Source organism: Cyclopterus lumpus, chromosome 18 (assembly GCF_009769545.1).
Source record: "Cyclopterus lumpus isolate fCycLum1 chromosome 18, fCycLum1.pri, whole genome shotgun sequence".
In the NCBI taxonomy this organism is placed as follows: domain Eukaryota; kingdom Metazoa; phylum Chordata; class Actinopteri; order Perciformes; family Cyclopteridae; genus Cyclopterus; species Cyclopterus lumpus.
In genome coordinates, this window is record NC_046983.1 from 4,189,112 (window position 1) to 4,213,600 (window position 24,489).

Here is a 24,489-nt window from a genome sequence, read left to right on the forward strand (position 1 = left end):
AAAAAAGCGGTTGAACTTTCTTCTTCGTTCACGTCGGCGAAGAAGGAAGCGGCGCGTTACCGCCCCCTTCTGGGGAAGCGGTTCTCAACGAGGGTAAAGCTCCGGTTCACGCCTGGAGTTTGGTTCGCTTGGTTGGTAGTTAGTCAAACTAACCAACTGCTTCGAAATGCAGCTCTTCGAGTGGGCTCAGCCCCGGGGGTTTGATCCCCAGCACGGTTGGATTGACATGTGTCACTACGGACTTAAAAGCACCGCATTAAGCAGCGCTTTCAGACACGAGATCTCATCCCCTCGCTGGTGTTGGTGTTCCTCACTCACCTCCTGGTGGAGACCAAACACGGAGCAAAAAGAGGGAGAATCACAATAAATATGTTGCTCTCTAACTGCCGAATGTGTAAATAAGAAACTGTTTGCTAACAAGTTCAACATATACAACAAATATATATAAATGTAATAAATATATTTCTAAAAGAATATATAGCTATATATATATAGAGAGAGATACACTTGGATGACGACCTAAAAAGCCAGTTACAGGTTAGTCTTTTAGTTTTTTAGTGTCCTTGTGTGTTTGTTTGTGCTCAAGAGATGGATGCAGTGTGTGTGTGTGTGTGAGTGTGTGCATTTACATGCATGTGTGTGTGTGTGTGTGTGATGTATGGGGACGGTGAGTAATACTGCATGTGTCATTCCAGGTCCCCAGAGTTTTCTTCTTCTTCTTCTTCTCTTCCTCTCTGTCTCTCCTTCCTCATGTCCTTCCTCACTCTCTCTCTCCCATCTGTCTCTCTCTCTCTCTTTATTTCTTTATCTCTCTTTCTTTTTTCTTTTTTTTGGTGACATTCCTGTCCGGCGCTGAGGGTGTCATCCTTGTTTTCTGCTGACTCGTCGCTTCACACACACACACACACACACACACACACACACACACACACACACACACACACAAACACACACACACACACACACACACACACACACACACACACACACACACTCCAGCTGTTGAGAGCGTGGGCGTTTATTGGATTGTCTGTGTCCTCTATTTGGATAAGGAGAAAGGAAAGAGGGAGCGAGAGGAAGAAGGAGGAAACAAAGGAGAACGAGGAGTGACAAGAGATGAGAGAGGGAGAGAAAACAGAGGACAGAGAAGAAGAATCAGAGGACGATGTATAAGAAAATATAAAGAAAAAATCATAATAATTCAAAAAGGGAAAGGACAAAGTGTAATAATAATACATTGATATACCATTCTTTGGTTTTCTATATAAAAGTAATTACAACAAATTAGTAGTTTGAATTTCTACAATTATTATTAAATAATTATTAGATTTGTATTAAATGTATTAGTTGTAACTTTAATTGTTTATGCCAGAGTTGTGAAGATAACACAGTGAAATATGATAAACAATGCACATGCGCAGCGTTTGAAAGAATATCTGTTTGATCATTTATATCTGTTATTTCACTTAATGCTATTTTATTTTTGTGTTTTACCAGTTGGACCATTTCTTAAATTTATTCCCAATAACCACATCTTCTCCCGAGGCTTTTAAAGCCTTATTTTTATAATTTCAAACCCTAATCCAAAACATCCACCTCGACCTCCTTTCATTCCGCACACTTTTTTAGAATATACGCTTTCTTTGAACTAACTTCTGTACTCACGTAACTTCTGTACTCACGTAACTTCTGTACTCACCTACTGTAACATCTGTACTCATGTAACTTCTGTACTCACCTAATGTAACTTCTGTACTCACGTAACTTCTGTACTCACCTACTGTAACATCTGTACTCATGTAACTTCTGTACTCACCTAATGTAACTTCTGTACTCACCTAATGTAACTTCTGTACTCACGTAACTTCTGTACTCACCTAATGTAACTTCTGTACTCACGTAACTTCTGTACTCACCTACTGTAACATCTGTACTCACGTAACTTCTGTACTCACCTAATGTAACTTCTGTACTCACGTAACTTCTGTACTCACGTAACTTTTGTACTCACCTAATGTAACTTCTGTACTCACCTAATGTAACTTCTGTACTCACGTAACTTCTGTACTCGCGTAACTTCTGTACTCGCGTAACTTCTGTACTCACGTAACTTCTGTACTTGCGTAACTTCTGTACTCACTTAACTTCTGTACTCGCGTAACTTCTGTACTCACCTAATGTAACTTCTGTACTCACGTAACTTCTGTACTCGCGTAACTTCTGTACTCACGTAACTTTTGTACTCGCGTAACTTTTGTACTCACCTAATGTAACTTTCATACTCACGTAACGTAACTTCTGTACTCACGTAACTTCTGTACTCACGTAACTAACTTCTGCACTCGCGTAACTAACTTCTGTACTTACGTAACGCTGCTTCCGCTACTTAGTTTAATGCAAACAATCCTCTTTCGGGTTAAAACCACTGAGTTGTTTCCTATGAAGACGGAAGTTTATTTTGAAGAAGAAAAAATGCTGAAATTGACACGTTTTGCTGGTCCTTCGTTGGGGAACAAAACACGAAAAATGAGGAGCATCTTTTACGTTAAGCTATCGTGAGGATACGTCGAATAAGGAGACGGTTAAATATCGAAAACTGGAGACGAGTTACTTCTTCAACTGAAATTATGCTTTCTTTAACTTTAGCCAAAGTGTATTTGTATTTAATTGAACCAGAGTTGAACCTCTTTATTGATCCAAGAAAAAAAAAAGGTGGTCTTTGTTCCTTTTTAAAGATGGACTGAGAGAGAGAGAGAGAGAGATAAAAGATGGTATAGGTAGGAAGAGGGAGAGCAGATGCTCTGAGAGAACAATAGAGGGGGGAGAGAGAGAGAGAGAGAGACATAAATGATGGTCGGTGAAAGAGGGAGAGAGTAAAAATGAAGGGAGAGGAAGAGATGAAAGATGACAGGCGTGGGAGGCGGCGAGCGAGGGAGAGAGAGATAAAAGATGTTAGAGGGAAGAGCAGCCGAGGAGAGAGAGAGGAGAGGGGGGGGGGGGGGGGGGGGGGGGGGGGGGTGAGGGAGGGGTGTGAAAGAGAGAGAGATGACAGCACGATGAAGAAGAAGAGGAGGAGGAGGAGAGGTGAGCGTCCTTGCACTGTCAGGGGCGATCGATGGCACATCATTTACATTACACTGACTTAACTGCAGAGAGAGAGGGAGATGGAGAGAGGGAGGGGTGAGGGGGGAGAGATTGATAGAGAGGAAAGGACAGGTAGAAGAAGAAGAAGAAGAAGAAGAAGAAGAAGAAGAAGAAGAAGAAGAAGAAGAAGAGGGATGGATGGACGGAGGTGAAGAATGAAGAGTCGGAGGGGCAGAAAATTAACTACAGTTGAAAAGAGATGAAGGGATGGAGGAGGGTAAAAAAAAGGGGGGGTGGAATTGATCGGATGGTTGGGGCAAGTCTTTCTTTCTTTCCTTTACTGCCCTTCTTCATTTTTCACCACCCTCCCTCCCTCCCTCATTCATGTGTCACACGTCTCTCCTCATTACTTTCATCCCTCCTTCTCTGCCATCTCTCCCTCTTCATTTTTCTCCTCTGAGCAAAGATCAACCCAGTGAGAGACTCACTAGGTTGAAGCCGGCGGTTTGAATCCGGGACTCCTTTTGGGGGAAATGCCGAAGCCAGATTGCCAGACGTGTGTTCCATGCTTAGCCCCGCCCCACTGTGCTGTTATGTCTGTGCTGTGATTGGCTAGCACGGGAGCGCGCTCCCTGGTTCATGTGAACTTTATCTCGACATAAACAAGTAGACTAGTTTGCTGCCTGAAGGCAATGCACACTCAATATCTGTCACCGGTGTAGCATGAACGTGTGGTGGAACTAGTGAGCTAGCTGGCTAAGTAGCCAGTCGCTAAATGATTTGATAATGTTTAATATGTAATGCTTCATCCACACTCTTGTCACAGCGTAAGAAAACACATGGCTAAGGCCGCATGAGTGTCAAATTTGTTCTGTAAACATTGTAGCATTAAAGTGTGGTGGAATTAGTGCGCTAGCTAGCTAATTAGCCAGACGCAAAATTAATTTTAATTAAAAAACGTAATGCTTCATCCACGCCCTCTTCTCCCAGCGTGGAAAAGCATATTGCTATCAACAGATGATTGAATTGACAACTTTGTTTGGCTAATTCTCTGTAAACTAGCGTATGGATTTAATAAGCCATCTAGCTAACTAGCCAGACGCTAAATGAGTTACCTTAAACGACTTTACCTACAACAAAGACTCGTGTCCATATTAATATAGCGTCTACGCTCTTGACACAGCGGCACTGACAAGCCAATCAGAGCACAGGGGGGCGGAACTAGCCGGAACACCAACTGACATGCTGGTGTTTAGCAGGCGTTTTTATGTTTACATCTTAATTTAACGTGTTATCATGCTAACAGACAAGTATTTGGTCAGAAACAAACGGACTCACTTTTTAGCTGTAGCATTCTGAGCTAACACTAGTTCTCTGGAGACACGGTTATTGTTATTGGGCAATCATTTTTGCACTTTGACCCGAGGCACCAGCAGAAGGACCACGATGTGTCAATTTCATGATATTTAGCTCTTTTTAAGCAATTTGTAGTCTGAATGTCCGTCTCCCTCCCTCATACCATATGTGACATTCCTTCTCAATGTGGCGCATTGAAAACTTCCTGTTGTTATAGTTTGTTATGGCGCACTTCAAAGAGACGGTGTGGGGGGGGGGGGGGGGGGGGGGGGAGAACATGGAGTCTGTTATAGTTTTACCTCCTAAATGCTAACACGTGAGAGGACCATGTATGAACTATCACATAGCCTCTGTGTGTGTGTGTGTGTGTGTGTGTGTTTGCCCACATGCCTAGGAAGTAAGGTAATGACGCTTAAAGCCATCACACACACTCACGCACACACTCACGCAGACACACGTTAGCCCATCGACCTGTATAACTTGTCTCGTCAGCGATTGTGTGTCACCCCCCCCCTCTGTGTGTGTGTGTGTGTGTGTGTGTGTGTGTGTGTGTGTGTGTGTGCAGTGTTTAATATTTAATAGGTGCTGGTTAAAAATGCAGGAGTGTTTTTGTCTCTCGTCCCGTAGCACACCTGTTCCTCTCTAGAGAAAGAGAGAGAGTAGCTGATGGTTGGATGGATGGATGGATGAACGGATATATATATATAGAGAGAGATAGGAGGGGGGGTAGGGGGGGGGGGGGTGAATAAAAGAATGGATATGTGGAATGACAGATGGATGAAAAGGACCATGGATGGACAGAAGAAAGAGATGGGTGGATAGATACAAGGCTGAATTGATAGATGGATGGAATGATAGACTGATGGATGCATGATATGGATCATAAAGCGAGGGTGGATGGATGGATTGATAGTTGGATTGTGGGAGGATGGGAAGGTGGATGGATGGATGGGACAATAGATGGGAGGATGGATGGACGGGAGGATGGGACAATAGATGGGAGGATGGATAGATGGGAGAATATGTGGGTTGATGGATGGATGGGAGGATGGATGGATGGATGGGACGATAGATGGATGGGAGGATGGATGGATGGGACTATAGATGGGAGGATGGATGGGACGATAGATGGATGGGAGGATGGATGGATGGGACGATAGATGGGAGGATTGATGGATGGGAGGATGGTTGGATGGGAGGATGCATGGATGGATGGGACGATAGATGGATGGGAGGATGGCCGGATGGGACGATAGATGGGAGGATGGATGGATGGGACTATAGATGGGAGGATGGATGGGACGATAGATGGATGGGAGGATGGCCGGATGGGACGATAGATGGGAGGATGGATGGATGAGAGGATGGATGGGTGGATGGATGTAAAGATGATGGATAGACAGATACAGGGGTGTGCACAGTAAGAAAGGAAGGGAGGGAGTAATGATTGATCTGTGTGTGGATGACAGATCTATCTCCTGATAGAGAGAAGGAGACACTGATGGATGGAGAAGAGAAATACTACAATATACAGTATGAGGTGATTGAGAGACGGATGGATGGAAAAAGAAAGAGGAGGTGCAGACAGATGATTACAACAAGAAGAGAAAGATAATAGATCATTCAAAAAAGAGAAGAGGTGTCATCGGTTGATCAGGGTTGTTTTCTCATCTCCCTCCATTCTGCTTTTTAGCGGGATTTTTTATTTTTGTCTCCTATTATTTTCGCTCTACTTCCTTTTATCAATCAATACTTCCTATTGGCCACCTCTGTCTCTCTCTGCGTCTCTCTTCTTCTCTGTCTCTCCATCTTTTTACGCTCTTGTCGAAAGGAGAAACACACACACACACACACACACACACTCACAATGAAGTCATTCATCTGTCCAATCAAAGAGGCGGAAGCCCAAAGGAAAGTAAACATCCATCTCTCTCTCTCTTCTTCTCTCTATCCATCTATATGTCTCTTGTTCACTCCGTGAGTCCGCGAGCGTCCATGATTATGATGTGTGTGTGTGTGTGTGTGTGTGTGTGTGGACATATATCCCATTTCTCTGGTGTCTCTTTAAAAAGAATAGATTGTTATTCTTCTTCTGCTACAAACAAAGAGTAAAGACACACACAGTAAGAGAGGGAGACAGGGAGGAGATGTACGTCCTCCACGATTTATGATGGGAGAGAGGGGGTGGGGGGGGCAGACAGACAGAAAACAGACAGACAGGCAGAGACAGGCAGAAAAAAGAGAGAGAAAGAGACAGAAATAAAGAGATTTAAAGAAAAAGGGAGAGAGACAGATGTAAAAAGAGACACAAAGACAGAAAGAAAGAAAGAGAGAGAGACTTAAAGATGTAAATAGAAAGAGAGAGAAGAGAAAGACAGAAGAAAAAATGAATGAAAGACAGACATGTTAGAATATAGACAGAGAGAGAAAATAAATATGTAAAGAAAAGAAGGAGAAATGAAGAGAGACAGAAATAATGAATGAAAGACAGACAGACACACAGACAGACAGGAAGACACACGTGAAGACAGACAGGACGACCATGAAGACAGACAGGAAGACGGAGACGGGCAGCAGAGAGGTAGTGACATTATCATTTGACCTCAAGTTGGGGGAGGACAGAAGACGAGGGAGGGAGTAAAGGGGGACACAGGAGATGGATGGAGAGACGGGTAGATTAATGGAGCAATATACAAAGAAGACAAGTGACACTGGAGCAGAAAACGAAGAAGAGAGGCGTGTTTTTCAAGTGAAATTAAAATGAATTTACACTATGAAGTCACTCTAAATCTCGTTGGTTCAGGTAGAAAAATAGATGCTTGTATAAATATGAAAGATAATTTAAATGTACACGGTGTGTGTACATGTACGGCAATAAAACTCTAAATAAAGACCCGTTATTTTGAGATTCATGTCACACTTTTCATGCATAGAATCCTCCAAAAATATCAGGAAAATATAAACAATAGAATATATATAAAAAAGAGAATAAGCACAAAGAAAATAAAACAATAAAAACAGTAGAACAATAAAATAAATACATTAAATACGCAAAAAAATAAATGAATACATTCAAGGGGAGACAAAGAGGAAAACTTTCAGGAAATAATATAAAATGTAAAAAATGTAATCCATCCAAGTTCAAAACATCCTAATTTCTGTCAAACACATTTAATCCAAGATGTAAATCTAAAGGTGACGATGGATACAAACCAGACAGCTGAATTAAATAGAAGAGGAACAATAACAACAACAACAACAACAACAAAAAAGAGCTAAAGAAGGAGAAACAGATCAACTGATGGAGAGATAAAAGAAAAGATGAAAGATTTCAGCTAAAGAGGGTTGACCCCTCGCTCTACCCCTCGTATTGACCGCAGCAGGCTTTGATAAACTGCACTGTGTGTGAGTGTGTGTGTGTGTGTAGGTAGGTAGGTGTGTGTGTGTGTGTGTGTGTGTGACCTCTGCACGTTCCGAGCTAAATCAATCTGTCAAACGAGTTAGCGAGACCGTGCTTATTCACCGCCATGCCTGTTTGTGCGTGTGTGCGAGGGTGTGTGTCCCTGTGTGTGTGTGTGTGTGTGAGTGTGTGTGACCGACCCTGACCGGCCATCAGAGCCAATGACGGAGTATTGATCAAGGCTCCGTCGCCATAGAAACGGCCATTTGGGAGGACAGGCGAGGGTGCGTGTGTGTCAAAGTGGGAAGACTTACTTCAAGGTGGCTCATCAGATCATCGCGAGTGTGTGTGTGTGAGTGTGTGAGTGTGTGTGTGTGTGTGTGTGAGAGAAATGTCAGCTTCATGTTTTCCATTCGTTGCATGCTTTTCTTTTTTTTTTTAAAGGGTTGTTGTTGTTGTTCCGAGACAATTAAAAGGTCATCAAAAGACAAAAAAAATAACATATGCACAGCGAACATTTCAAAGCTGCCGTGTCTCATTTTAATTAACATCAATAAATCATTAGCTCTTTAATTATGAGACGATATTCTAATTACTGCAAACAGACAACAGCAGACCGTCTGCCGCCAGCTTCCTCTCCACTCTGGATGTTTCCTCACTTGAACCGCTGTCTCTGGTTCTGAAGCCTGCCGCTGGTCTTCAAGGTTCACGCGTCGTCTTCCTCAAATGAAAAGTGTCATTCGCTCCACATTTGTGCATTTAACCCCAAAAAGAGCAGATTTAACGAGCAGATGCTTGCGGATTTACGTAGAAATAATGGAGTACATGTCCATACTCGTACAATAAATCTGTAACGCAAACTATATATATATTGTACATTAAGTCTGTCACGTAAACATAATGGAGGTCACGTCCATATATCGTACATTAAGTCTATGTCACGTAAACATAATGGAGATCAGGTCCATATATCGTACATTAAGTCTATATTACGTAAACATAATGGAGATCAGGTCCATATATCGTACATTAAGTCTATATTACGTAAACATAATGGAGGTCAGGTCCATATATCGTACATTAAGTCTGTCACGTAAACATAATGGAGATCAGGTCCATATATCGTACATTAAGTCTATATTACGTAAACATAATGGAGATCAGGTTTATATATCGTACATTAAGTCTATATTACGTAAACATAATGGAGGTCAGGTCCATATATCGTACATTAAGTCTATATTACGTAAACATAATGGAGGTCACGTCCATATATCGTACATTAAGTCTGTCACGTAAACATAATGGAGGTCAGGTCCATATATCGTACATTAAGTCTATATTACGTAAACATAATGGAGGTCACGTCCATATATCGTACATTAAGTCTATATTACGTAAACATAATGGAGGTCACGTCCATATATCGTACATTAAGTCTGTCACGTAAACATAATGGAGATCAGGTCCATATATCGTACATTAAGTCTATATTACGTAAACATAATGGAGGTCACGTCCATATATCGTACATTAAGTCTGCCACGTAAACATAATGGAGGTCAGGTCCATATATCGTACATTAAGTCTATATTACGTAAACATAATGGAGGTCACGTCCATATATCGTACATTAAGTCTATATTACGTAAACATAATGGAGGTCACGTCCATATATCGTACATTAAGTCTGCCACGTAAACATAATGGAGGTCACGTCCATATATCGTACATTAAGTCTGTCACGTAAACATAATGGAGGTCACGTCCATATATCGTACATTAAGTCTATATTACGTAAACATAATGGAGGTCACGTCCATATATCGTACATTAAGTCTATATTACGTAAACATAATGGAGATCAGGTCCATATATCGTACATTAAGTCTGTCACGTAAACATAATGGAGGTCACGTCCATATATCGTACATTAAGTCTGTCACGTAAACATAATGGAGATCAGGTCCATATATCGTACATTAAGTCTATATTACGTAAACATAATGGAGGTCACGTCCATATATCGTACATTAAGTCTGCCACGTAAACATAATGGAGGTCAGGTCCATATATCGTACATTAAGTCTATATTATGTAAACATAATGGAGGTCACGTCCATATATCGTACATTAAGTCTATATTACGTAAACATAATGGAGGTCACGTCCATATATCGTACATTAAGTCTGCCACGTAAACATAATGGAGGTCACGTCCATATATCGTACATTAAGTCTGTCACGTAAACATAATGGAGGTCACGTCCATATATCGTACATTAAGTCTATATTACGTAAACATAATGGAGGTCACGTCCATATATCGTACATTAAGTCTATATTACGTAAACATAATGGAGATCAGGTCCATATATCGTACATTAAGTCTGTCACGTAAACATAATGGAGGTCACGTCCATATATCGTACATTAAGTCTGTCACGTAAACATAATGGAGGTCACGTCCATATATCGTACATTAAGTCTATATTACGTAAACATAATGGAGGTCACGTCCATATATCGTACATTAAGTCTATATTACGTAAACATAATGGAGGTCACGTCCATATATCGTACATTAAGTAACATTTGGTAGAGGTCACATCTATATATCGTACGATAAATCTGTAACGTAAACTATATATATCGTACATTAAGTCTATATAACGTAAAAATGATGGAGGTCACATTTATATATCGTACGATAAATCTGTAATGTAAGCTATATATATCGTACATTAGGTCTATAACGTAAGAATGATGGAGGCTATGTCCATATATCGTAATGATAAAGGTCAAGTCTAAATATTGAGGTTGCATCTATATATCGTACGATAAATCTATAACGTAGACATGATGCAGGTCAAGTTCATATATCGTACGATGTCTATATATTGTATAGTAAGTCAATACCGTGAAAATGAAAGTCATACATATATATGTTGTAAGTCGATATCGTAAACACGATGGAGGTCAAGGAAACACAAAGAAGGTCCGATGTGCTGGAATGTCAGCGTGAATGTGAGGGAGTGCGGCGGAGGCCGGGGGGGTCAAAGGTCACCTGGCGTACCTGTCCTGTAATGATGTCACAGATGAGGGAAGTGTTCTGAATGAGAGCAGCCAGCGGATTGGTTTCTATTTAAGGGGTTTGAGTGCAGTAAAAGTTAAGGGTTAACAAATGAATGTAGGTCAATGGACTGTGTGTGTGTGTGTGTGTGGGTGTAGCAAAGCTTGTGCATCTATATGCAAGTGTGTATCTGTGTATACATGCAGCGTGTGTGTGTGTGTGTGACCTGCTCTTTGTTCCTGTGCTCGGTGCGGTAAGGAGAGTGGACCGTTGACGAGGATTAATGCCCAACATATGGCAACCCTACGGGACACACACGGACACACACACACACACACACATACACACACACACACACACACACACACACACACACACACTGCAGTCATTACTCTGAACAAAGAACTGTAAGGCTAATGAGAAGGCGATATCATGTGTCCTTTGCACACACACACACACATACACACACACATGGCATGGATTCACGTGAATACGCATACACACCTTAATGCTGCTTACACATGGATGGATGCAGATGAACACACACACACCTGGTACTGTAACATGTATCCATTGTGAGTGTGTGAGTGTGTGTGAGGGTGTCATGGAGTTTAAAGGTACCGGGGAGGTTTGTTGATACTTTAACGTTTGAATGCAAAACACCTTTGTGTGTGTGTGTGTGTGTGTGTGTGTGTGTGTGTGTGTGTGTGTGTGTGTGTGTGTGTGTGTGTAAAAGAGAGAGAGAATAGTGTGTTTGTTGTACAGGTGTGTGTGTTGTCAGTGAAGGAGAGGTGAAACGGAGTTCACAGTAAAACTGAAGGTTCATGTTTTCATTACTTCATGCTCCTCTGCCTCTCAGTGTGTGTGTGTGTGTGTGTGTGTGCGTGTGCGTGTGTGTGTGTCTCACGTACGCGATCACACCCCAAAACCTTGTCAAGACGTTTTCTTTACACACTTCTCTTGTCCCCCCCGTGTTGCTGCCACTCCCGGTGGGATCTGACCGACATACCCAACATGCACTCTGTTGTTCTACTCGGTTCGATTCTCGTTCGGTACCGCTGGAGAGCCACCGACCCCGCTTTGAGCCCCGCCCTCCTTTCCATCCACCTGCTTATGTGCATTAAAACGTATGAAAAGAACATCGGAACTGCAACTGCTCATGTTCACATAGTGGAAGTGGATGAAAATCATCCTCCGTGTACTCCTGAGGCCTTGAGGTCGGCGTTTTGGCCGTCGCCATCTTGGATTTTTTGCAACCAGTGAACAGGAAGTGACCATATCTGGACTGAGGAGTGACGTAGAGACGTTGTATAGGTCTTTGCTAAAGACCTGTCAATCAACTTGTAGCCCCGCCCTAAAGCATATCTTGCTTTATGGTCTGTTTGACTCTAAATGACCATAATTTACTACATGAACATCGTGCTGTATTGAAGAAGACTTGAAACTAGAGATTGAGACCATAAACTAATGTTTACAATGTTTACTGAGGGAATAAATCAAGAGAAGTAGAGTCATTTATATAGACTTCTATACAACCAGAGTCGCCCCCTGGTGGTCAGGAGAGAGAATGCAGCTTCAACACATGAAGCATAGACTTCTATACAACCAGAGGAGTCGCCCCCTGGTGGTCAGGAGAGAGAATGCAGCTTTAACACGTGAAGCATAGACTTCTATACAACCAGAGGAGTCGCCCCCTGGTGGTCAGGAGATAGAATGCAGCTTTAACACATGTCGCCCCCTGGTGGTCAGGAGAGAGAATGTAACTTGAATAAATAGATTTTTCTTTTTCCAATGAGTACATTAGTGTCCGTTTAGGTCAGAAATGCAAAAATAAAAGGTCATAACAAGACGGCCAGATAGAAATGTACAAAAAGCTGGCAGAATGTTTCACAGCCGGCGTACTGACGAATAACTGTTTGTTTTGTTTTAAAATGTATCTGACAATCAATAATTATACTATATGATACATATCATTGTCATATTATATAATTATATGAAACTATTGTTTTCAAATAAACTTTGGGTCTGAGGTGCTTTCCACGGTGTTACGAGTAGGTAATTAAATAATAACCTCCCGTCCCGATGAAGGCGCCGATGGTGCACGCATACACGAGCGCCAAAGGAAGTGAGCTGGACACGCCAACGCTAGAAAAACATGAACAAAAAACGCACAGTTTGAATCCATTCATTGCAGTTTTGTTGTTGAAAACTTTGCTACGCTTTCATATTCTTATGTTCAATGTCCCATTCTATTCTTTTTCTATTCTATTCTCATCCGGTGGCACTGTGGAGAAGTGCAGGTTTGAGTTTCTTGGTCCTCTCTCTCTCTCTCTCTCTCTCTCTCACGCGCTCTAGGTGTAAATGACTTTGGACGGCCATCTGTTACTTAGCCACCCTGCAGAGAGTTGGCCTGCATGCACACCTCCTGTGTGTGTGTGTGTGTGTGTGTGTGTGTGTGCGCCTTCCTTTATGTTTAGTGGCGTGTGTGCAGTTACTGTATTCTTGTGTTTATTTATGCCTACGTGCACATGCATAATACAGCAGGTTGTGTGTGTGTATGTGTGTGTTACAGAAACAGAGAGGGATACTTGTGTTGTCGAAGTGTATTCAGGCTCACAAGCTCATGTCCAACATGTATTATTGTGTGTGTGTGTGTGTGTGTGTGTGTGTGTGTGTGTGAGAGACGCTGTTTTACATCAGTGTTTACAGCATATTTAGCCCCGGTCATTGCGAGTGCCTCCTTATCTGTCCCTCTCATTTAAGTCCATCGTTTGGCAAAGTAAATTCTATTTATACACATTACGTTATATGGACTGTTCGTGTTGTTCAGTTTCCTGCCTCTGGTTTCTTCACAATAAAAGCCTCCCAGCTGCAAACACTGGCATTTCTTTTTTTAGGAAATTTTAAGATGATTTAAGATTTTTTTTAAATGTTTTATTTATTTAATTACCTGTTACCTGTATCCACCTTCTAAGATAATCCCCCTTACAATGATTTGAAAGATTATTTTAGTAGCCCTGTTTATTAAAGGGCTTTTATTGTGAAGCAGCTGGATGCTGAATACTACATAAACGTTGTGGTTTATTATTTAAAAAACTTTTATCTGGTGGTAAATTTACGATTTGTTTTCATCACATTTTCATGTCACAAATCAAATGTTAGTTTCCGCATCTTGCATCAGAACCAGCAGATGCTTATCTGAAAGTGGGGGATATTTTTAAGACGTGGCAACTCCTGCTGCTTGTGCTGGTTGGAGGTGTGAAGTGATTCCCCCCCCCCCACACACACACACACACACACACACACTCCAGAGACCACAAAAACGACCAATCGGATTCAACCCCATTTTCTTTTTTAATCTTTAACTCGTCCTGAAAATCAGCCAATCAGGAGCGGCCTGGTGAAACCGTGCGCCGTGTGACGTCAGCTGGTGATTTGATTTGCTGGCGAGCGTCCGGCTGTCGGAACAACAGACCAACAGTTTTTAATCTTTCTGCAATTAAACAAAACACATTACAGCGCAAAGGATGTCGTAATAATTCAGGTGTTGCAGCCGCATGGAGACATAAGTACAGATGAATAGAAAAATAATAAGAAGAAGAAGAAGTATATACAATGAGGAAACTGTAACTATAAAAGATTAAAGTTATGCGGTAAAGTGACAGTTTATTAGCAGCCAGTCAGCAAATCTAGAATAAAAAGTACACTAGAATAATATATAATGTGATTAATAACCTTGTGAATATATAGTATATTGTAATATTTTAACAAAATATAGTGTATTATGGTGTACTATTAGTATGCAATGCAATAATAATAATATATAATATATAAAAAACACGTGTTTCATCTTTTATAAAGTAAAAGTATATTTTTAATACGTGAAAAATATTTTATTTGTAAAGTTTAATCTTATCCTATATATATATATATATATATATAATTGTATATTATGGTGTAAAAATATGTTTGCATTTTTTTCTTTATACATATAAATATAATATTTATTATAATATTTTGATGAATGTCTTTCAACACCTGACATGATCGATCACTCGAATGCAGATGAAACGGATCATCAACCGTCAGAAGTTACAATTAGTTTCCTTCTAAATAGTAAAAAAAAATAAAATGATTAATTAAAGTTATTTTACACGTCTTAATGAATATGTATACAATATATATTGATATTACACTGTGATGTCAGACGCTGCAGAACTCACCGGACTGTTGGAGCTCATCCTATCAACACATTACTGAATATTATTTTTTAAACATCGTGTAAATATTTTGTGAAAGGACCAGTAAGTTGTATTTTAATGCAAGTTTACGCTGATACGGACCTCGCGGCTGCGGACCTAATTCTGTGTGGTAGTAATTAATCTCTCCCCCCTCTCCCCCCCCCCCCCCCCCCCCCCCCCCTCTCTCCCCCCTACAGCTCTCGTCCGGGCCGTCCTCCGAAGCGTTGTTCTGGTGCAGGGATCCAGGAAAGCCCCAGGCTGCTGCACCCGGGCCTCCCCGGCCTGCTGTCCCCCAACCTGCTGTCTCACACCGGTAAGAGACTGTGCGTGTGTGTGTGTGTGTGTGTGTGTGTGATGGATGGATAATGGTGGTCTTTTATCTCTCTGCTTCCTCGTTTTATTCCATCAACTCTCGTTTTGTTTAACTGAGTTAAAACTTCTGTTTGTTTTTTTTATTTAAAGGGGCAGTTCACAACTCCCAAACACATTTTAAATACCCGTACTTCCTCTTCTTTGTAGCGCTGTTTCCTAGTTTTGGAGATAATGGACATTAGAAAAAAAACTGACTCTGATCCTGGACTTTGAGACCCTCAGACTGAGAGGTCCTAGCATTTATGGCCCAACGGGGTGCAGTACCGGCAGCTGGCCACCAGGATTCATTGGCCACACTCATCCTTTCCTGTTTTCATCCTTCCTTCTCCTCCCTGCTTCCTCATTCCCTTTCATCTTAGTCTCTTTGATTCTCCCCTTTCCTCCTCTGCATTCCCTTTTCTTCATCCCCTCTTCTTTCTCACCTCCACTTCCCTCCTTTTCTACTTTCCTTTCCTTTCCTTTCCCCCTCCTCTCCTCCCCTTTTGCACTCCTTGACCACCTCCTCCACCTCCTTCCCCGACTTCACTGCGTTCTCGTCCGTCCATCGTCACCTCCACCTTATCCTCCCTTCTCCATCACCCCTTCCTCCTCCTCCTCCTCCTCCTCCTTCTCCTCCTCCTCTCATCTTTACCCCCTCCTCCTCATCTCTCCATCCCTCCCATTTCTCTCTAATCCGTAAAGACATGAATGAAAGAAACTGAAGAAAAAAATTGTTTTTTTCTTGCACCGAAAGTGTAAATGGATAAAAAGAAAAGTCTGTTAGAGAGAAAGAGGGAGAGAGAGAAGGAGGGAGGGTGGGAGAGGGGGGGGGGGGGAAATGGAGAGAAGGAAGGAGGGATGTCGCCAGAGGAGATGATGAAACCTAAAAACGAGTGCCAGAGAGAGAAAAAGGGAGCAAGAGATGGAGGGGGGGGGGGGGGGGGAGTGGATTCAGGGAAGGAAAGAGGAAACGGAAAGAGAACGAGGGAAGGAAGGGAAGGAAACAAAGATGTTTATGGAAGAAGAAGAAGAAGACCTGCAGAGAAAGAGAGAGAGAGGGCGAACGAGTGCAGACTGCATGGTGGTGTGATGAATGACACGTCTCTGGGGTCCCACTCCTCCATCTGTCCATCCCTCCCTCCTCCTTCCCTCCCTCCCTTCTTTTCTCGACTCATCTCCCTTTCTTCCTTCCTTTTCTTGCCTCTTCCTTCTCTCATTTCTCTCCTTTATTTCTCCCTCTGTCCTTTGGAAATCCTCCGTTTTGTACTTCCTCCCCTCCTTTTTTTCCTCTTCTTCCTTTCTCTCTAGCTTTCTTCCTCATTGCTTTCCCAGTTTCTCTTCTCCTTTCCTCCCCTCTTCCTCCCCCCTCTTTTCTTTCCTTCTTCTTCCTCGACTCTTCTTCCTTTTAACTTTCCACCTCCTTTCGTTCCTCTTTTCTTCCGTTTTTCGTCCTTGACTCACCACCCTTCTTTCCTTCCTCTGCCCCCTTTCATCTCCCTCGCCTCCTTTCTCGTCTCCTTCAATCCTCCATCCTTGTTAACCTTTTCTTTCTCGCGTCCTATCTTTCATTCTTGCCCTTCTTTTGTGCTTCCTTCCCTCATTCATTTGCAACATCTCACCTCCCACTCTCCCCTCCTTTTCATCTTTTTTTGCTTCCTTCCATACCTCCCTCCTTCCACCCTTTTCCTGTTCCTTATCTCCATCCTTACTTTCCTCTAATATTTCTCCTTCCTTCCCAGCCTTCTTTTTTCTCCTCCCTCCTCTCTGTTTCCACTTCTTCCCTCTCTTTTATTTCACACCTGCCATGTTTCCCTCTCTTCTCTGCTTTTCTCCTTCATTGCCTCTTTCCATCCTTCCTTACCCTCATTTCTCCCTTATTTCTTTCCTTCCTGCCCTGTTTTCTCCTCCTCCTTCTTTCATCTCTCCCTCCTCAAACTTCCTCTTCTTCATCCCTCCCTTCCTCCTCCATCGCCCCCATTTCTCCCTCAACCATTCTTCTTCCTCTCACCGAGCTCTTTCCTTCAAATCTTTTTAAAACATTTTTCCCTTCATCCCACCTTCCCTCCTTCCATCCCTCCATCCTTCCCTCCGTCCCCTCGACAGCGACTGTTGGCCTCCTTCTCTCTCTCTCCAGGATAAATAAAACATGGTTGTGTTTAGTGACATATGGACACAGCTCACTGTGGCATACTAATGACACACACACACACACACACGCTCACACACACACACAAAAACACACACGTAATCAGGTGTGTGTGTGCGCCGAAATGTGTGTGTTTGTCGGAACATTAGTGGAACCCAGAGAAAACATTTGCTCACTTATGATCGCTCATTAGACACACACACACACACACACACACACACACACACTCGCAGTACATATATACAACACACACACACTTGGCAGTCGTCGGATGTCGCATTCCGCCTCAGTCACACACACACACACATGCAGAGTTCGGTCGTCTTAGCCGCCCTGCGTCCATGGAGACGCCGCGTTGCCGGGGGAGACGGGCTGTTGTTTACGACCTCGCGGGCGCCACATCGATGGGGGGCATCGGCCAATCACAGATGGACATTCATCACACTGTTAGGAAACACACAGAACCGAGTTTGGAGAGAACATGGTGAGAGGAGAGCAGAGGACGAGGAGATGAGCAGGAGAAGAGGACGGGAGGAGGGTGTTGGTAAGATGGAGGCGGAGGAGAGGAAGAAAGGAGGGAGGAGAGAAGAGGGAAGGATGCAGAAAACCATTTAGGAACTTTAAAAAGAAAAGTGGAAAGACTTTAAAAAAGGATAGAAGAAGAAACAGAGGAAGGTAGAAAGCTGCAAAGAGCAGTTAATATAGGTGGATGGAGGAAGAAGGAAGTGAGGAGAAAGAAAAGGAAAGGATGAAGGGAAGAGGAAAAAATAAGATGGATTGAACTGAGAAAGACGAGAGAGCGAGGGAGGAGGCTTAAACGACAACAAGAGAGTGATATCAGTTTAATTGGCCTCATCTTCCTTAACAAAGACGCTGTGATGATAAGCGTGGGAGTGTGTGTGTGTGTGTGTGTGTGTAACCTATGCAGGGTGCTGCGGCACTCATTTGACTTGTTAATTCACTTCAAAAACAGCTCAATGGTTTGCCTTGTCTTCTTTCACACACACACACACACACACACACACACACACGCACACACACACACACTTCACACAGTTTGGACACAGAGACACGTAAACACAACTACAAACACTATGCACACAAAGACTTTTTTTTCACACACACTCTTTTAAAATAAAACTGACAAATACACTTTGACACACACACGCGCACACAGTTTGTAAACACACATTTCTTTGGAACAAATACACTTTGCAGTGACAAACATAAACATAAACACATCTGGTGCATACGCACACATTTACTTCATTTGTGCTTGCACACGCACACACACACTCTCTCACACACTCTGTGTAGGTTACAGATGAAGTGCTTTCAATCTTGTCCTGAAAAGAATACACTCATCTGAGGACTCTTATGTGCACCTGCAGAGAGAGAGAGAGAGAGAGAGAGAGAGAGAGAGAGAGAGAGAGATGAAGGGGGAGAGAGAGAGAGAGAGATTTTTTTGATTTTTAGAAAACCTTTATTTTACATAAAAAAACAAACAAACAAACAGAACATTGCACTTACTTCAAAACTAAATCAAACAACAAAAACAACCAAAAAAACCAAACGCAACGCTTCTGTCCGCTGGTGGTCCTGAGACCCCGTTTAAATGTCATAGTCCAGGTTTCTCCTCTTCTGGGCTGAGTCGCTCCTCAGGGTTGCGCCTGAGGGTCACTCCTCAGGGCCGCTCTTCCGGACTGCTCCTCCGTGCTGCTCCTCAGGGCCGCTCTTCTGGACTGCTCCTCCGTGCTGCTCGTCCGTGCTGCCCCTCTGGGCTGCTCCTCTGGGCTGCTCGTCCGGGCTGCTCCTCCGTGCTGCTCCTCCGGGCTGCTCCTCCGGATCTCCGGCCTCCTGTGCTTGGCTGTCAGCCTCCTCCTTCAGCCCTTTATTCACCACCGTCCTGATCTTCTGAAGTCTATAGATCTCCTGCCGTGTAAAACCTCTCCTCGTCTTGTTCTTCATATGAAGCCGGATAGATAGAATCAGCTTCGGCAGATCGGTGAAGTGCTTCTCCACTTCACACTTCCTATTCTTTGTGTCCTTGAGGAAATATTTCAGCCTGGCCAGACTATATTCCCTCTCACATTCAGTGTCATCAGAGGACCCACTCTCTGCCACAGAGTAGTCGTCCATACTGGACTCAGACTCATACCCTTGGCCCACAGGTCCCTTTTTTTTCTGCGAGCCTTCCTCGTCCCCCCCGGCCTTCCTCTTCAGAGGATGAAGCTTCTCCTCACCCTCCTCCATTTCCACCTCACTTTCTCCTTCCATGACCTGCCCACACTTTTCATTCCCTCCTCCTTCCTGCCCCCTACCCACCTCCACCTGTCCTCCAGTGCACCCCTGGCTGTCCTCCTGAATATGTGCCCCCCCCTGGGCCGCCCCTGCCCCCTCTTCTTCCACCTGCAGTACTACACCTGCCCTCTCCCCCTCCAATTCCTGGGCCACCTCAGCCCCTTCTTCTTCCTCTCCCTCCTCCTGCTGCTGACCCATCTCAGCCCCTTCTTCCTCTTCCTCCTGCTGCTGACCCATCTCAGCCCCTTCCTCTTCTTCTTCCTCCTGCTGCCCCACCTCTGCCCCTTCTGTGTTCACCTGCTTCCCTCCACTTCCCCTCTCTGTGCTCACCTGCTCCCCCCCACTTCCCCGCTCTGTGGTCACCTGCTTCACCCCACCTGCCTCCTCCTGTTGCTGCTCCCGACCCCCCTCCGTGTCCTCTCCGTCTTTGGGGTCCCCCCTGGTGTCGTCCTGTCCACCAGCCTTCCTCCGAGGACAGGCCCTGCTCTGATGTCCTTCCCTCCCACAGTTAAAACACTTCATATTGTCAGTTTTTGCATAAATGATAAAAAGAGAGTTATCAGCTCTCACCGTGAAAGTGATGTCCAAGTCCTCGCTCCTGCCATGAAGCAGCATGAAGCATTGCCTCCTGTGCGACACCACGTGTTTCAATAGTGGAGAGCTGCTCCCAGAGGACATCTTCCTCACCTGGGACGTGACCCTCCCGTGCTTCGACAGCTCCCCCACCAGTACCTCGTCCTTCACGAACGGCGGTACGTTCGCCACCGTCACCCTCACCTCCGCCGTGACCAGGGGAGAGACGGGGACGTGTGTGTTGAACACCACGACACCGCTCTCCACCACCATGTTGACCTTGCTGACGCTGTCCAAGAACAAGACCACAGCTTTGTTCATCCGGGCAGCGGACTTCACGCTGCTGTAGCCCACCACCTCCCCCACCGCCAGACTGCAGTCCTCCACCGTGCACGGGAACACCGGCATAAGCCGAATCCCGTGCCTGCGTGTGAGCCAACTTAAGTCCATTTTGGCGTGCTAACTCCGCTAGCACGCCCGCCGCTAGCTCCCCGCTAGCCCGCCGTTAGCTCCCCGCTAGCCCGCCGTTAGCACGTCGTTAGCGCGCGCCGGCGGCTCACAAACACCCACACTCAACCCACCAAACCCCCCTCGTGCACACAGTACCCCACTCAACACCGACACATACACTGATCTACACTCACGAGACACACGGGAAAAAACACCGTCAACTCCGAACATGACGCTCTCCGCTCCCAACCTCCGACCTCACGCTCAGACAGAGAGAGAGAGAGAGAGAAAGAAAGAGAGAGAGACGAATGGGGAGGGAGGCTGAAGAGGAAAAAAAGCGCATTAAAGTCCTTTTTATCTCTCCTCCTCTTCTTTTTACTTCCACTTCCTGCATCTATATGACAGCTAAACACACACACTCACACACACACACACACTCACACTCACACACACACACGCACTCACACACACACACACTCACACTCACACACACACACACGCACACACACTGGCCGCTAGCGCCTCGTACCGGTTGAGTTTGCTCCATTATCTCTAGTAAATAGCGCCGTGTGTACATTGTACATTTATTGTAGTTATCTTCGTCTCATCGTGTTGCTACAGAAACCAATATTTTATTTCAATATTTTACCATTTCTTTGTTTATGTTTGCCCCGCCGGTTAGCTCACAGCGGATCTGGCGCCCCCTGTGGTCAAGAGCGGAAGTGTTTCTATGCACCATCCCTTTAAACCCACTGACTTAATTAGAAAACCAATCAAACTTTATCAGGCAATAGAACCTTTATCATTGACTTTCATTAGAAAACCAACCAATGTTTTCCAAACTTGTAGTTTGCACTGTTAGCGCCTTTAGCATTGTTAGCTCAGCCGTCGCGATATTGAGAGCAGTTTAAGAGGCAATGCAATGACCCCAATCTGGTATTTTAACCCCTTTTAATATTAGAGGTACATCCTAAATTAACATTTGCATCATCATCTTTTAAGTGTTGACATGAACAAAAGGAAACCAATAGTTATCTATCTTAACTTATAAGCTTATTTACAGATGTACACATAACACTATACAAGCCACTGGATTATAGTTTAGAATTATTAATTTCAATAAACTTTAAGAGCAGCAGATACAGAAATACATTTTTAAATATACGGGCACATAAATCAAAACTGTAACGTAAACGTTGAACTAATGTTGTGTATAGTTACTTTGGTACAACATGTGTCTTCTCTGGCTCAATTGGTTTTCTGGTGTTGAAACGCAGCGTTTCCTTGTTGTGTAAATGGCTCAACAACCACACATCCGTTATTGTTTGGCCCACCATCCAAAAAGTTTGGCCAACCCAGAACTGAAGCAACAGTTAAGACGTGGAAAAACAAAGCGAAGGCCTGCGCCAGTTCGACTGACAGCTAATCTCCGTGAAATGCTGGACAGAAATACCCCAACAAAGAAAATGGGACTGAATAAGCAACAACGTAATTCCTGAAGATTACAGTTTAATTGAATGATCCTCCCTCATAAACAGTCCAAAGGTGTGAAGTTCTGCCAGAACTAAATCAATGAGGTAATAAACTATAATAACCTGCAGCGCACATTATTACCATAAAACACTTGTTTTACCAGCCTGCAAAGGAATTACTGCCAATAAAAGAGGATTATTGGTGATATGTGTGGGCTTTGTATCATCTCAATCCACCATGTTTCAGAGATACAGGGAATAAAGTCTCCAACCATTGAATTGAAACACCATTTTTACCTTTTATATTGACTTTATTAGGCAATAGAACGCTTTACCGTTGACTTATGAAGAAAACCGACCAATCTTTATTAATCTTGTCTTTTCCAGGAAATAGGCCGAGTAACATGGAATGTAGTTTAGTTGAACCTCTAACCACTGACTTAAACATTGACTTATAACAGGCACTGCTAGCGTTAACGTATTACTTTTTATCGTCCGTCAAACCCAGTTGCTTTTTCAGTTCAACTTAATGGAAAGTTCTAATTGAGACTGGTGACTCAAAGTTGAGCTAACGACTTCCTGTTTACAGACTCAAAACGTCTAAAGGTCAAACACAATGACTCTGAAGCCAGTGTCTGTCAGAGATGACACAAAATGGCCGCTGTGAAATGGTTCCAAATGGGCGTCTTGGACTGGTAGTGAAAGCTAAAGATGGGCCACTTAAGTGCCAGAGTGCGGAGCTGAAATCTATTTGACTCAGCACAAGAGCAATCGACTGCATTTTGTAAATTGGCACTCCGAGTGCTCGCAGGAAGAAAGGGGGGGGGGGGGGGGGGGAACAGAAAGAAAACTGGAAAAAAAGCCAACCCCAGAACAGTGCGTTTCTAAATTCAGAACACAAAGAGCAATTTCTCTGTTTTCCTGTTTGTTTTATTCAAAGTGTCACTCCGTCTTTGAGAGCGTGTTCGGAGCACTTCGTCAGAGATGGAGGTGCAGTGGATTAAATATTTACGACCGCGGCCAAATGGGGTGGGTTTCACACAAGCTCAGAGGGGGTGGGGGGGGGGGGGGGGGTTAGGACTCTTGAAGATTAACCAACAGCCTCCACCAGCAGACTCAAAGCTATTAAAGACCATCCCGTGCTGTGGAAGGACACTGTCAGATCTCATCTACCATATCGCCATGTAGTGGATGCTTTTACTGAAAGAGGCCTCACTTCATTCAAGACTTAGTCTAACATGTACTATGTAGGCCAGAGTCCTGGTCACTCACCAAATACAAGACCGGGACGTTTTGTTGGGGTGAAGTCTCTTAAAGTTGAAAACCGTGGTCAAGTTTCAAAATCTCTCAAAAAAAATGTAGCTTTTATTTTGGAAAGGTCTGTAGTCAAACGTTTCAACATTTAAAACTTTAACCTCATAATACCATAATACACCACGAAGCACGATTAATTCTATGGTTTTTTTACTCGATGTGTAAAAACCAAACCAAAGCATCATTTTTGTAGGTTGTCTGTTGGAAGGGAATTTCTAGTTTTTGATTTCAATGCCCATTTTTGACCTACTGGTGGCGCTAGAGAAAAAAGTCAGAGGATCACCAAATTAACCAGGAGTCCTCCTGCAGGCGCCGTGGGCGTTCATACCCAGTTTCATGGCGATCCATTCAACTCTCCGATAATTACAAAATCCCAAAAACTGACGATACACAAACGGGCCAAGAATGCCGTCTTATGGTCCGAAGAAGACGAAAGAGATTCGGACTCGTCGGTGTTTCAGATCCAGAGTTGAGACTTCTTCTCGAAGGTCAAAGTGATACAAAGTGCTGACTCGTCTTGAATAAAACCAACCTTGACTCAACCGTTCTCTGGGAAAAATTTCCTCTCTTGAGTCGATTTGTTTGTCACGTTACGCTGACGATTCACTTCTCTTCTGTCATAATCCTCTTTGTCCACACTTCCTATTTCCATTCCTTCTTCTTCCTCTCTCTCTCTTTCGTCCTTCGGAAAACATTAGGATGCACGGGAAGGAAAAAGAGATGGGTAA

At 43.6% G+C, this 24,489-nt stretch overlaps 1 protein-coding gene across 1 annotated transcript in view; it reads left to right on the plus strand.

Annotated features, from left to right (window-relative positions):
- The window catches only part of LOC117747745 (dachshund homolog 2-like), a 73,460-nt gene that overhangs the window by 25,638 nt on the left and 23,333 nt on the right, over positions 1-24,489 (plus strand). Inside the window, exon 2 of the mRNA XM_034557183.1 lies at positions 15,352-15,467. Within this exon, the coding sequence (XP_034413074.1) occupies positions 15,352-15,467 (116 nt within the window). The remainder of the gene's footprint in view (positions 1-15,351; positions 15,468-24,489) is intronic.